General features: G+C 35.1%; 1 protein-coding gene across 1 annotated transcript; it reads right to left on the bottom strand.

Annotated features, from left to right (window-relative positions):
• Nucleotides 1–11,247: 11,247 nt before the first annotated feature.
• Nucleotides 11,248–12,845, bottom strand: LOC141435142 (uncharacterized). The gene is made up of 2 exons (XM_074097725.1): nt 12,736–12,845; nt 11,248–11,679 (listed from the first exon to the last, which is right to left on the bottom strand). Exons 1-2 carry the CDS (start codon nt 12,742–12,744, stop codon nt 11,368–11,370), a joined length of 321 nt encoding a protein of 106 aa, XP_073953826.1. The 5' UTR covers nt 12,745–12,845; the 3' UTR covers nt 11,248–11,367.
• Between the last annotated feature and the right edge of the window lie 43 nt (nt 12,846–12,888).

The following is a 12,888-nucleotide window of genomic DNA, read 5'->3' as shown; positions in this document are numbered from 1 at the left end:
ATTGACTGTAATCTATGGAAATGGGTTCGGGTGAATGCCAGGGATAGGCTTTCTCCCACTTTGACTTTTATTGCTTAACATAGAGGCCAAGGGCGGTCGATGTTACGTATGACGTAATGTGAAAGTCACAGCAATTAGAAGACTTGAACAAAGTATTTTGATTGCCTTAGAAGTGTCTAGTCAAAATGCTACGTTATTATAGAGTAAGTAGATATTTTTTGTTTTACTGTGTTGTTTTTGTGAGTAAAACTTGTTCAATACACGACATCGAAGTCAGACAATGTTTTTTTATATAGCTTTTGTTATTGTTTTGCTTTAATAGTGCCCCCCCATATTTAATAATAATAATCTTTATTTATCATTCATAAAATACAATTTTAACAAACTTATGGGCAACACGTTTATTAAAAGGGACAAATAACACACATTACCCTGAACTAGGAAAATTCCTGTGTTTCAGGTGTTGATGTAGAAGGGCTTATTAATCGAACTTAAATATCTTATCACATGCAAATTATAGGTAAGGAAATAATTTTGCCATTAAGGCGTTTTATAATTTTTAAATTATTAACTAACATAAAACTAACTTATGTGCTTATTTTTATCTTCGTAGGACATGAGTTTAAACTTGCATTAGTATTTTTTTGAATTTTCTTACTCCCCCCCCCGCCCCAAAAGTAGCCTCTCAGTTTAAATTTCAACTCAATCTGCCCAGTTGGTTTTGAGCAAATTGGCTGCGATAAACGGGCAGACAGACGCACACGAGTGATCCTTTTGCTCCTTTGGGGTACGGAACCCTAACAACTAGAAAAACTTTTTTTAACTTTAGAAAGAAAGAAAGAAAAGTTTATTTTGGCTCCAAAAAGTACCACCTAAAACTAAGACTAGAACTAGCACTAAAACTATGTTACTAGGTGACACGGCAGGATACCAAAAAGGCACAACTCTTTAAGTCATCCAACAGTCGTAGTGTCGTACGTCGTATTATCTAAGTCCAAACATGACTCATAGACAATAACCTTAGTGTTAACATATAATAAAGACACTGCAATAGGCCATAAACATTCTTCTAAGCATCAGCTGGCCCGTCATCTCAAAGTAAATAAAACATTTAAAAAATCTGACCACAAGAAGCAATTCCGCTGGCTTAAACTGGACACTTAAGTGATAAATGACTAATGGCCAGGCTCTTAGGAAAAACCACAACACATTCAAAGTAAATATTAATGATAAAAGTGGAAAACAATACGTTTACGCTTCAACAGATAATATTTTTGTCAGAAAGATTCTGCCGAACGCAAAAATCATATTTTAATAACTCACAAAATCGACCTTTTTTTGCATTCTTAAGAGCGTTTATTTTTGTTAGTTTTTCTCGATTATTCCTACTACTAGAAAAGTCTGAAAATCTTGATTTATGTCTGTCTGTAAATGTAATGACCCGTATAACCTGACCCTACACTGCGTACATTTTGCTTAAGAGTAGGGCTCTGCATACACTGGATGTATTAAATCACTCGGAAAAAGCGAAAAATATCTTCAAGACACGATTCCCGTTCACTTACATACATTATAAATGCGTACGGAGCCCTCGGTGCGCGAGTCCGACTCGCATTTGCCCGGGTTTTTATTTTTTTGGAGTGGGTTTTACTTTTTTGATAAAATTAAATCAAACCTTTGAAAACTAGTTAATTCAGATATGTATGTACGACCGTACGACGGATGTTAAGAGAAAGCTTCAAAATTATATTTCGGCACAGATAGCTTAGAGTTGTGCTTAGAGCCACCAATGACAGTTTTTCGACAGGTGGAATATCGCTAGATGTCGTTAATATCGTGAGATATACGATCCAAACTCAACTCTTATTAAAATATCGATATTATTTCCATTTATTCATTAACTAGCTGATGCCCGCGACTCCATCCGCCTAGAATTCGTTTATAGCTATCCTATGGGAACTAATGCAATTTTCCGGGATTAAAATGATCATATGTCCTTCTCCGGGACTCAAACAAACACATAATATATAAAGTTTGTAAGTCTGTTTGTTTCTTTGTTACCTACCTCTTCACGTCTTAAAGCTGGACTGATTTAGATGAAATTCGGTACACAGATAGTTTGAGTCCCGGGGAAGGACATATGATAATTTTAATCCGAATAATATATATGATAAACGAATTATAGGCGAATGGAGTCGCGGGCAACAGCTAGTAAATGAATAAATGGAACTAATATCGATATATCTTCAATATTTTAATTAGAGTTAATTTTGGATCGTATACTAAAGAATTGAAATTTATTAAATGACTTCCTAAAGCGTGCACTATAAAGAGACTATATTCCTATTTTGTTCATTCCTAATAATATGGTACCTACAGACTGTAATTCGTTAGTTCGGCTAGGCTAAGGTGCACCCACTTACTTAATTTATATGGTTTTTATACATAACAAAAACTTTCCGTTCATAAACATAAACAAAATAAGTATTTTAAAATCGTCACTGTCAAATAAACATCAATTAAAAACAAAATTTATCTTAGACAAATTTTGTAATTTTCCCACTCGTTTGTTGTTGTTGTTTTTATACTAGCGGCCCGCCCGGCGCCCGGCTTCGCAAGGGTATTAAATAAAAAAATAAAAAATTATAAATTTTAACACCCTGAGTTGCTGAGTTGCTCTACATGTATCTATAGATACATGTATACTCGTAGTTGAGGTCATAAATCTCATGTTTAAACGAGCAATTCTTATATTTATTTATATAATCAGAATCTCGGAAACGGCTCCAACGATTTCGATGAAATTTGGTAGGGGTCTTCGGGGATTGACAAATCGGTCTAGCTTGGTCTTATCTCCGGGAAAACGCTTTTAGAGTTTTAGTAAGAGCAGAGCTCGGTCGCCCAGGTACTATTTTTTATGTACGTTAATTTGAAGTTTATTCTTAAGTTTTAGTATTGTTTAACATCAAAATGAAACTACATCTATATTTCGGAAGAGCGGGGTCTTCTGTTACAGGCATTATGCCTACTAGAAGGTCTCACTCAACCTCAACAATTGTTTTGTACACCATTTTGTTCTAAACAGAAATAAGAAAATAAATAAGAATTAAGAATTCCGGAACAAGATAGGTATGTTTTCAATTTTAAATTTTCTGCAAAATTTTTATAAACGGCAGTTAACAGTACCTTTTCTATTTGTGTAGGTATTATTTTGGTCCAACAACAAAAAATACCGGTAATTAACAGTATATGGTGGCACAGAACCTTTTGTGTGTGAGTTCGATTCGCACTTGGCTGGTTTTTCAAAGGTTCTGATATGATGATGTCAGTTTGATCCAGACTAGAAATCAATAAGTTTTTCCTCAACTTGACCGTGCGTGACTTTCAAGCTCAGTCAAGTTCAACGTCCTGTTAATGACCTTGTTTTTTGGATGCGCTTGCGCACGATAGTGCTACAGCCAAGTTTGATCATGGGACTAGTAACAATAACAATATCTATGTTATTAAATAAGTGAAAAATAAGGAAGGGTAAACGTAATTTTAATATTGTTGCAGTGGCGTGGCGTGAATAAATTCGTTAGGCAACATGTAGAGTGACAAAAGTGTGAGTTACGTATGGCTCTGGAGGCATCATCCCGCAGCTAGTGAATAAAGTCTTTGCCAGGCGCGGTCGCAGGCTGAAATTTTGGAGGGGGTCACTAATTATTAGTGTATTATTATACATCGCGGTTTAGGGGCAAAAAATTGTTTTTTTCTTTATTTTGACAATTTTTAGAAGATTTTTCAATTTGATTTGATTTGATTTGATGTCCCCTGTGACCGCGCCTGGTCTTTGCTATACTTGTCGTCGTTTTAATTTATTCTATTTTGGCTTTACTTTTATTTATTTATTTATTATTATTATTATGAGAGGGAGGCAAACGAAGCGGGTCGTCTTCTGGGAAATGATATCCACCGCCCATTACTACCTCAAGGATATAATTAAAGCCGTAGTTTATTTTAAATTAGTTATGTTTCACTAAATAACATAGTTGAAAGATAAATCGCGCTTAAAATTACAAAAACTTGCCTTATTTTTCTTCAAGATTAGGTGCTTACCGTGTTTGCGTGATCGTGTAAGTATGTGATGTGAGCAAGATGTTTGTTTTTTGTGACACAAAGTTTGAGACGAATAGTTTTCCTGAACTATAATTTATGTCCATAAAATTACAAAACGTCTCCAAAAACCTAAATGAGCTCGTTTGATTTGCAAATGGCCCATATGAAGTTGCTTCCGCATCAGAAACTATTTCAAACCGACTAATTTGAAGGATACATTTATTTTTCGGCGTATCAGAGTTGAACGATTGTGTTGCTTTGAGGAAGAACTCTGATTGTGCTCGAAACGCGTCAGCGTAGTGTGGTGGTGGTGATAGTTGGGTTTAGGTGTTCTTACAGGTTCTTACAAGCTGCATCAATACATACTCGTTACACCAGAGGACATAATAATATCAATGCCTTTGAATGCAAACCCCCCCCCAAACTCTGTCGTTAACGACTTTTGCTTATTTCTTATTTTATGTTACACCGTAGTTTACCGTATTATTGACGTCAAATAAACTCAGTGTCTTCTCAATTATTAAAAAAAAAACACTCGTTGCATATACGATCTTGACAAACTCATAGGTAGAACCTTTTAACAGGGAGTCTGGAGGTGGCAAATCGTCTCTGCTTCCCTTATTAAGATTTTTTATAAGTGTAGCAAATGGTGACTTCGACATGGTTCTATGGAGTGTCATATACGAACTATTGTATTTTTCACCTATGATGAGTTCTGACACTTGAAAATTTTCCGATAATTACGCATACTATGTCCGCAAAATATTTTTTTAAAATAATTTCTATTTTGAAGCAAAATAATTAAAAAAATGAAAAACTGTACTTTTAAAAATATATAGCAATATCAGTGTCCATTAAATAGACTCCATCGAATACGATAGAAAAATATATATTTTTTTAAATGACGCTACCTATGTGTGAAACTGAACAGAGTAGTGACGTGACACAACATTATCGACAATTGCCGCGGTTCATTATTCAATAACAATGAACAATAAGATATATATTTTTTTAAAAAAACTTGCAAGATTTTGTAAACGCGGCTATTTAGAACGCGGCCGCAGCCATCTTGTGCCTCTTGTGGCCAGTGATTGTGAGTATCACTGTCAGTACGAGTGCGTCTGCCTCGTATACGAGTCGAGTTTCCGTTGCATTTTCTTTGCATTGTACATATTTTGTTATTGTTCATTTCTGTTATTATTGTTGTTGAACTTTGTTACTGTTTCTCGTTAAGTAAGTTGTTATTTTTTTACGTTTTAAAAAGACTGTTTTAAACTCACAGAGTCGGGAGTTTTTAATTCGTTTGAGGGATTATTTCGAGCGAGAACGAGAAGACGGTGGCCCGGTGGGCGGAAAACTGGAAAAATATTATTTTTTAAATATAATGCAACTTCTGCAAAAATACCACTAATAACTCTTAGAAAAATCAATTCAATTCAATTCTTAGAAGTATAGCTCCATCGATACTATTGATGATTCCACCAATGTCGAGGTTGGAAAAGACATTATCAGTTTAGCCGTTGTTCGGTAGATTTAGAAAAGTCGATAGTTCACTCGATAAACGGTACATCTCTAAAACAACAAACAACAAACTCGAAACGTCACAGAACTCATCATAGGTGAAAAATACTATAGTTATCGTAAGGTCGTGGGTGAGGAAAGTAATTGTTTATAGTTCATGGACATGAAAGCCCCAGTTAAAATCCAAGGGTGTGCCCTTTCACCGTATCTGTCATCAGCTGTTATAGGTAGTGCCACCAGAGTTGGGGTCACGCACACAAGAACTTGTCATGTAATCAGTGGCGTAGCTACCGGAGGGCTAGACAGTGGTGGGCAAGGTCAGGAGGCCCCTCGGCTTACAAAATTTAAATGACAAATCTGGAGTAAGTACGTTGAATTCGGAACACGACGAATACGGAACAAACGATTTTAAATAGTTTAGTTGGGGCCCTAGTTTACTTTATGTCCCAGGGCCTTTGGTTACCTAGCTACGACACTGCATGTAATGACAGCAGGATTTTGACATTTACTCATTAATTTCATTCATTCTCCTTTTGTGTAACCAGTTATTTTTGTAGTTGTGTGTGTAATCATTCACTTCACCTCTAGTGGCACTACCTATACAGGGTTGTCTTACGCATTCGCGTTCAGGTCGACCCTAAATTTGTTGGTCACTTGCTTCAAGGCCAACGGATCCGGAGACCGGTGGATGCAGGCGGGTTTGATGTTGTTTGGGCTGTGTTTATACAATTTGAGATTTCTTTTTCCTTCCGGAACCGTATGACAACTCCCCGTATGATTAAGGAATATAGGCTTCAACGACAGTAGAGTCAAAGGTAGAGTTGTCAAATCATTTATTATTTATCAATCACCTTTATTACCTACACGTAAGTAATATCGCAAACAAATATTATAAATCGATTTTACCCACTTCGAACCTTGCTGAGCAGCACGTCTGACAGCTCGCCCTCTCTCTATTAGTATGATGTAAAAGCCATCTAAGGCTAACAACATCCAACATCCAACATCCATCCGAAATTAAAATAAAACACTTCTACTTAATGTTTCGACAGTCTTAAACTTTCGGACATGTTTAAAGAGCTGACATGAAAAATTATATAACAAAAAATTTAACCGACTACAAAAAACCGTGAAAATAATTTTCTATCAGTTTAAAGTCGGTGCCTCAGCACGAGCCCGCAGGAGTGGACCTATAGTTGTCTACCTCAGCCACATACTACATAGGTATACAGTGTGCCAGAAAATCAGATGCGGATATTTTGAGGATCGATTATTTGCATCGTTGTTAATTAGTTTCAATTACATTAAAAAAAAATACAATTACCTAAAGTTAATGCAAGGTGATTATTTTTGGACGGAATGGTATTTTTGTATGAAACAAAGAAGTATACCAAACAATACTTGAATATTTTATGTGTATAATTGATTCTTAGGTTAATAATTACATACCCTGAAAATATTCGCACCTAATTTTCTAGCACCTTATATAATTATTGGGCTTTAATCACTTACTTCGTTACCCTTACAAAACACAGTTTTACCTCTTTAGGAGTAATTACCGCAGGGTTCAAAACCAATGATATAGGTTAACATTGTTCAGTGACCTATATCTCCGTCTACGACTAACATGCACAATAAAGACTAGACTGGCCTCTATCTGGTCAATCTTCTGTCAATGGTGGTCAGTAGACCATGACCACAGACGCCGAACAAAAAAATTAAGGCATAATCTGCATATTTTGCCCATTATAATTTGACAAATTTGTAGGGAAGTCCTTGTTGCTCTTCCATACTCGTACCTAACTAGTTTAGCCGGTTTGAGACGTAGGCAGATGCTGTACGAAAGAATTGCTTGCACTACGTGTTTGTATGAGAGCTAAGTCACTGAAAACGGTATTTGACAACTCCTTAATTTGCCATATCTTAATATTATTTTGAAAATATTAGAGAAAATTGAAATCGGTTGAAAATTGGATTTATAGTGATTTTTTGAAAAATCTGTATACCTGTCAAGAGACAGAAAGATCTCAAACGCTTTTCTCTATGCAGCAAGTATGGCGGTACTGGCGTGTGACATCACATGCCAGTATTTCTTTCCCTGTCTAATCTTGAATTTCAAACCATTATAACTTTGTTATTTGTAAAGGTAGCTTAAAAGTTGTTTCTCTATTCGATAACAGGCATTGTGCATTTTTAATTTATAAAACATATACAAAATAGTCAAATAACGTATTGTCCTTGACTGTGTCATAGTAATACAACGAGAAAACGCAGCCAGCCTTATGGGCGCCCTGCCCAATAATAGCGATTTGGGTGGTGTTACTGTGAATACTTATAGGTTTTTAGGCTTAGAATATGTTAGTTTTATAGTTCTATTTCTCTTTGTTTTTGTAATAACTTATCTGTTATTTACTGTGTATTGTGTGTAAATAAATGACTCTCATGCGTATTAATTTAGTAGGAGGCGTTGGGTTTTCGGTGAGAGAGTGACCCGGTCGGTAAATAATTAGTGATAGTGGTTATAACCCCGACATTTTATAATTCATGAATAAGTTCTTGGTCCTACGCATTATGAGATCGGTCATTTAAGTCCGCTTTTAAGATAATAACTTAACTTTCTTTAATATTGTTTTGTATTTGTATTTTAAAATTTCAAACGAATGTAATTTAATAGGTCGATTCTGCCCTCCTAAGCCAAAAGGCGCTATCTCAAAAAATCGCTTTTCTGTCGTTTACACCATGTGATGCAGAATGTTTTAAGCTATACAATAGTATTAATAATTTAAGTGTTTTTTTTGAGATAGCGCCTTTTGGCTTAGGAGGGCAGAATTTTACGCCAAAATAAAGACGACTATGTAGGTACTTTAAGCGTGGTGTAATAGTGTCAAAATTCTGTGTAAAACTCGAAAATGGAATAAAAAACAGATTTAACGATTCAAACTGGAGTTATTTTTGCAACAAGTGGCCCTTAAGCATTGAATCTTCACTAAACGTTGGTGTAAATAAATTAGAATTAATAGAAAACACCGATTGACCTATACGTTATGCCTATCCAATTTATTAAAAGTGTAAACAAACCGATTTCACCAAAATTCTTGTATAAACACCCGCTGGATCAAATCAATAACTTATTTATCTATAATTCGTGTCTTTTAACTAGATGTCTAATCACTTTTTTCACCAAAATTCACTTAGAAACAGAAATAGAAATAGAAATAGAAATAATATTTATTCACTTGAACAGCGGTTACAGAGATGTTCGGTTGGTACACATAAAAATGAGTAGAATGTTCAGCACTCTCGCCGGCATCACCAGCATGTGAATATAAAAGTTGCAATTTAATTTCATGCAATAATTAACAACTAAGAAACCAAGTAGGCCAAGCAACTTATAAAATTAAATAATTTATGGAGATAAGAATTATTAGCAGACACATTTATTTATTACTAACATATTTTAAGGTCATACACTAACAATTTTATGGATAATCATCTGAAAATAAGCTATTATTATTATCATTATCATTATTATTATTATCATTATTATTATTATTATTTAGACATGTCACTCTTAATGCATTAGGATGGATATATTATTTAATTCGATCAATTTCTTTTGGATAGGAAATCCTTTATACAATAGAATCTTTTTATGAGTAACCATTTAAAAAGTGCGCTAACAAATTGGTTATATTTCAAGTCAGCAATATCTCGTGGAATATTGTTAAAGATCCTTACTGCCATATTGTAACAATTCCTTGAGCGTAATTTCGAAACAGTTTTAGGTAGTACTAGTCTCTTGGGATACCTAGTATTGAATTGACAATATTTTTTGAGTTGCGTAAATAGGCTAGGATTTAATTTTACGAATTTGCACATCTCTAGTATATACAGCGATGGTAGGGTTAATAGTTTCATGTCATCAAATAGTTGTCTACACGATGTTAAGGGGGGCTTATTGCAGATGGCCCTTATACATTTTTTTTTGACTGATGAACAGTCTATTAATGTCATAGGAATTTCCCCACAGCAGAAGTCCATATCTGAGTACTGACATTACATAACCGTGGTACGCTAGTAGCGCCGTGTCTTTATTGACGACTGCTGCAAGCCTTCTAATTGGGTATACAAAACTGTTTACCACTCTACATTTCTTTTCAATTTGGGGTTTCCAAGAAAAAATCTTATCTAATATTATGCCTAGAAATTTGAGCTCATTCGTCTCAGATATAACTGTATCATTATATTTCACAACAATGTCAGCACCTCCTTTCCGATTATAAAATTGCATATATTTAGTCTTATCAAGGTTAGCTTTTAAATTATTGGATTCTAGCCATCTTATTACCTGTTCTATCAGATTATTAATGTCATCATTATAGGTGTTTATACTGTCACATGGAATTATTATTGAAATGTCATCAGCAAAAAGAATACATTTATATTACTTGATTTCAATATTTATTTTTTACTTATTTGAAAAATCTTCGTCAAAAATCTGAAGTTATTTCTTGATTGAAACATGTGTATAATGTGTAGTAGCATAGACTAGCGTAGAAATGGTGGAAAATGACACCCTGTTGACAATATTTTGATCACAGCGAAACAAATACCTCCGCTTTTTCAGGATGTCCTTGTTGTAATTGATGGATAACTTTGCCCGTTTTCACTACTGTGACAAATGTTTTAATGAACGAGGCAAAAAAGGAACTAACGCGCCTATCTTGCAAAATTTTACTTTTTACCTTTCCCTGTGAATGCCACTGTTTGTATCTTTTCTTCGTGGCTTTTAGCTTATATTTTGAGATTAAAGCACTAATAATTATAAAGCTAATAAAAATCATATAATACTAAAAGTAAAATGAAATACCCGTCTGCAAACGTCATCCACGTTTATGAACATCTTTGTCTCAATATACTCATTCTGACGACCATAAGACCCTTCCTTTGCTCGACCTCGCAAGTTGTTACTATCTCCATTGTTTACTAAAACGATGATCAAGCGAATCGATTTCCGTATGCTATAAGTGATCAAATAAAATAAGTAGGTACTTTTAGCAAAGACTTTGGAATAAAAAATTAAACGGCCCTTTTTTATCGCAAAAAATGCCGTGTCATCCTGCCGTCCAACATTTGAATAGGTCTTCAACTTTCTTGAAATAGAAACCTTATAAAATATTTTGATTAACCATCCTATCCTATCTGAAGCCCTTATCGCACTTTATTTATTTACTTATTTTTATTCATTTATTTATTCACTTGCGAGTAGCGAGCGTATTTTGTATGAAGGCGATCACGCAACGAGTTCGCCGCGACTGACATGTGTATAGAAAACAAGCACGTAACTCATAAGTGTGACAAGGCCCTTAGGCTAAAAAAACTTGGGGCGGCAGGAGGATACTGTAGGTGTACCCAAAAGCATTGCAATTGTATTAAATAAAACAGGTAGATAAATGGAGAAGTGTTAATGTGGTTATACCTAGTCACCTGGTAAATGTGCGATAGTGCAGTGTATAGTAGATTCATTTTGCCCATCACAATTGCATCCCTTTTATAAATAACTTTGAAAGTTTTATCCCGCGATTTTGGCTGCATTTACATGCTCTTTAAGTAAAGAAGAGAAAACAATTTTACTATTTATAATACTTTTATTTTATAATCAAGTCGTACACTTAAGTTATAAGTTAATCTTACATCCACGTCATCTATTGCTATCAATAAAGGTTAAGTTATTAATGCGTTTTTGTACTAGCGGCCCCACCCATAGCCTCCACCGAAGCCTCCCCCATAGCCCCCGCCGTAGCCTCCGCCGTAACCCCATCCGCCTCCACGGCCCCATCCGCCCCCACGACCCCAGCCTCCGCCGTGTCCCCAGCCGCCTCTCCCGTATCCCCCGTATCCGCCCCACCCATGTCTATGGCGTGACTCCGCCGATTCCAAGCTTTCCTCTGCTTCTACAGCCACTGCCTCTGGCTGCGCTGGCGCCGCTGCGTCTTCTACAGCAGGGTACGCCGACGTGAACGCCAAAGTGGCGCAGACGACCAAACTGAAGCAAAGTATCTGGAAGAGCAAGGAATTAAATCAAAATTGGTTCAAATGGAACCAGTGAGTGGTGATTGGCGGTGGAACTGGAAGACGAAGCATTCAAGCATTGGCAGGTCTCCTACTATCTAGGACTGACGATATCGTGAAAGTTGTGGGCAAACGTTCGATGCAAGTGGTGAGTCGTCGTTCATTGTGGCGCTCTAGGGAAGAGGGCTTTATTCAGCAGTGGATGATGGTGAAGATGATGTGATGAAATTTGAATGTTTTAATGTGAATAAACGCAAATCTTTGACAACAAAAAATATCCCTCAGCTAAGGGGATGTTTTACTGTCTGGTGTAGGTTGAAGTAAAAGGGTCAAAATGCATGCCGCAGGATTATACCTACTGACTATGGCCCTCTTTCGCTCTTTTCGACATTTTATGATAGTAAGTAACATTATCTCTAAGTTTTATTTTTTATTATTGTTTACGGTGCTGAATTCAATTTCTCTCTTTTATGAAAAATATTATTTTAATGAAATTAATTGAAAATTAAAAATGAAAATTTATTGCGTATGAATTAAGGTTAATTTGCTTAAACGTATTTTGACTTAATCCTATATCTTTACAGGTGTACACGCAGTTAAAACAATAAAATAAATATAAAATAAAGATACAACAAATGACATGTTTAATTATTATAATTAGATTTTTTTAAATTACACTCAAAAATTAAGATAATATAGTCTCAAACAAAATGAAAGTTCTCTCTAGCGTTCATGAAAAAATATAAAATTGGATAAAAAAATTGTAAAAACAATTCAGTGTCAATTATCGAAATTTTTAACAAAATAGACTAAGATATTAAAATATCTCACTATGTTTGACACTTTACTATAAGTTTTTAATAATAGGTAAAACTGTCAAAATTTACAAATATTAAAATAGAGACAACAATGACATTCAAATCTAAAGATCTTTCATGCTTTTACACAAAAGACAATAGTAGAAAAGGCAAGGCATATTTAATTAGCCACTACAAATTTTAATTAACAAAACCTTCAATAAAAAAATGTCGTATCAGCACTTACCGTGTTCATTGTGTAAACTGTTGAGGTGCAATGTGGTGTGGTCCGCTATGGAGGTCTTTTATATTCCCGCTTGTGAGTCAGCATCGGCCAGAACACATCTTCTGTCTGACCTCACAATACTTAAACATTAACATATACCAAACAGTGCCCGTT

This window comes from Choristoneura fumiferana, chromosome 14, assembly GCF_025370935.1.
Source record: "Choristoneura fumiferana chromosome 14, NRCan_CFum_1, whole genome shotgun sequence".
Classification (NCBI taxonomy): domain Eukaryota; kingdom Metazoa; phylum Arthropoda; class Insecta; order Lepidoptera; family Tortricidae; genus Choristoneura; species Choristoneura fumiferana.
This window is presented reverse-complemented; position numbering and strand designations above follow the sequence as displayed.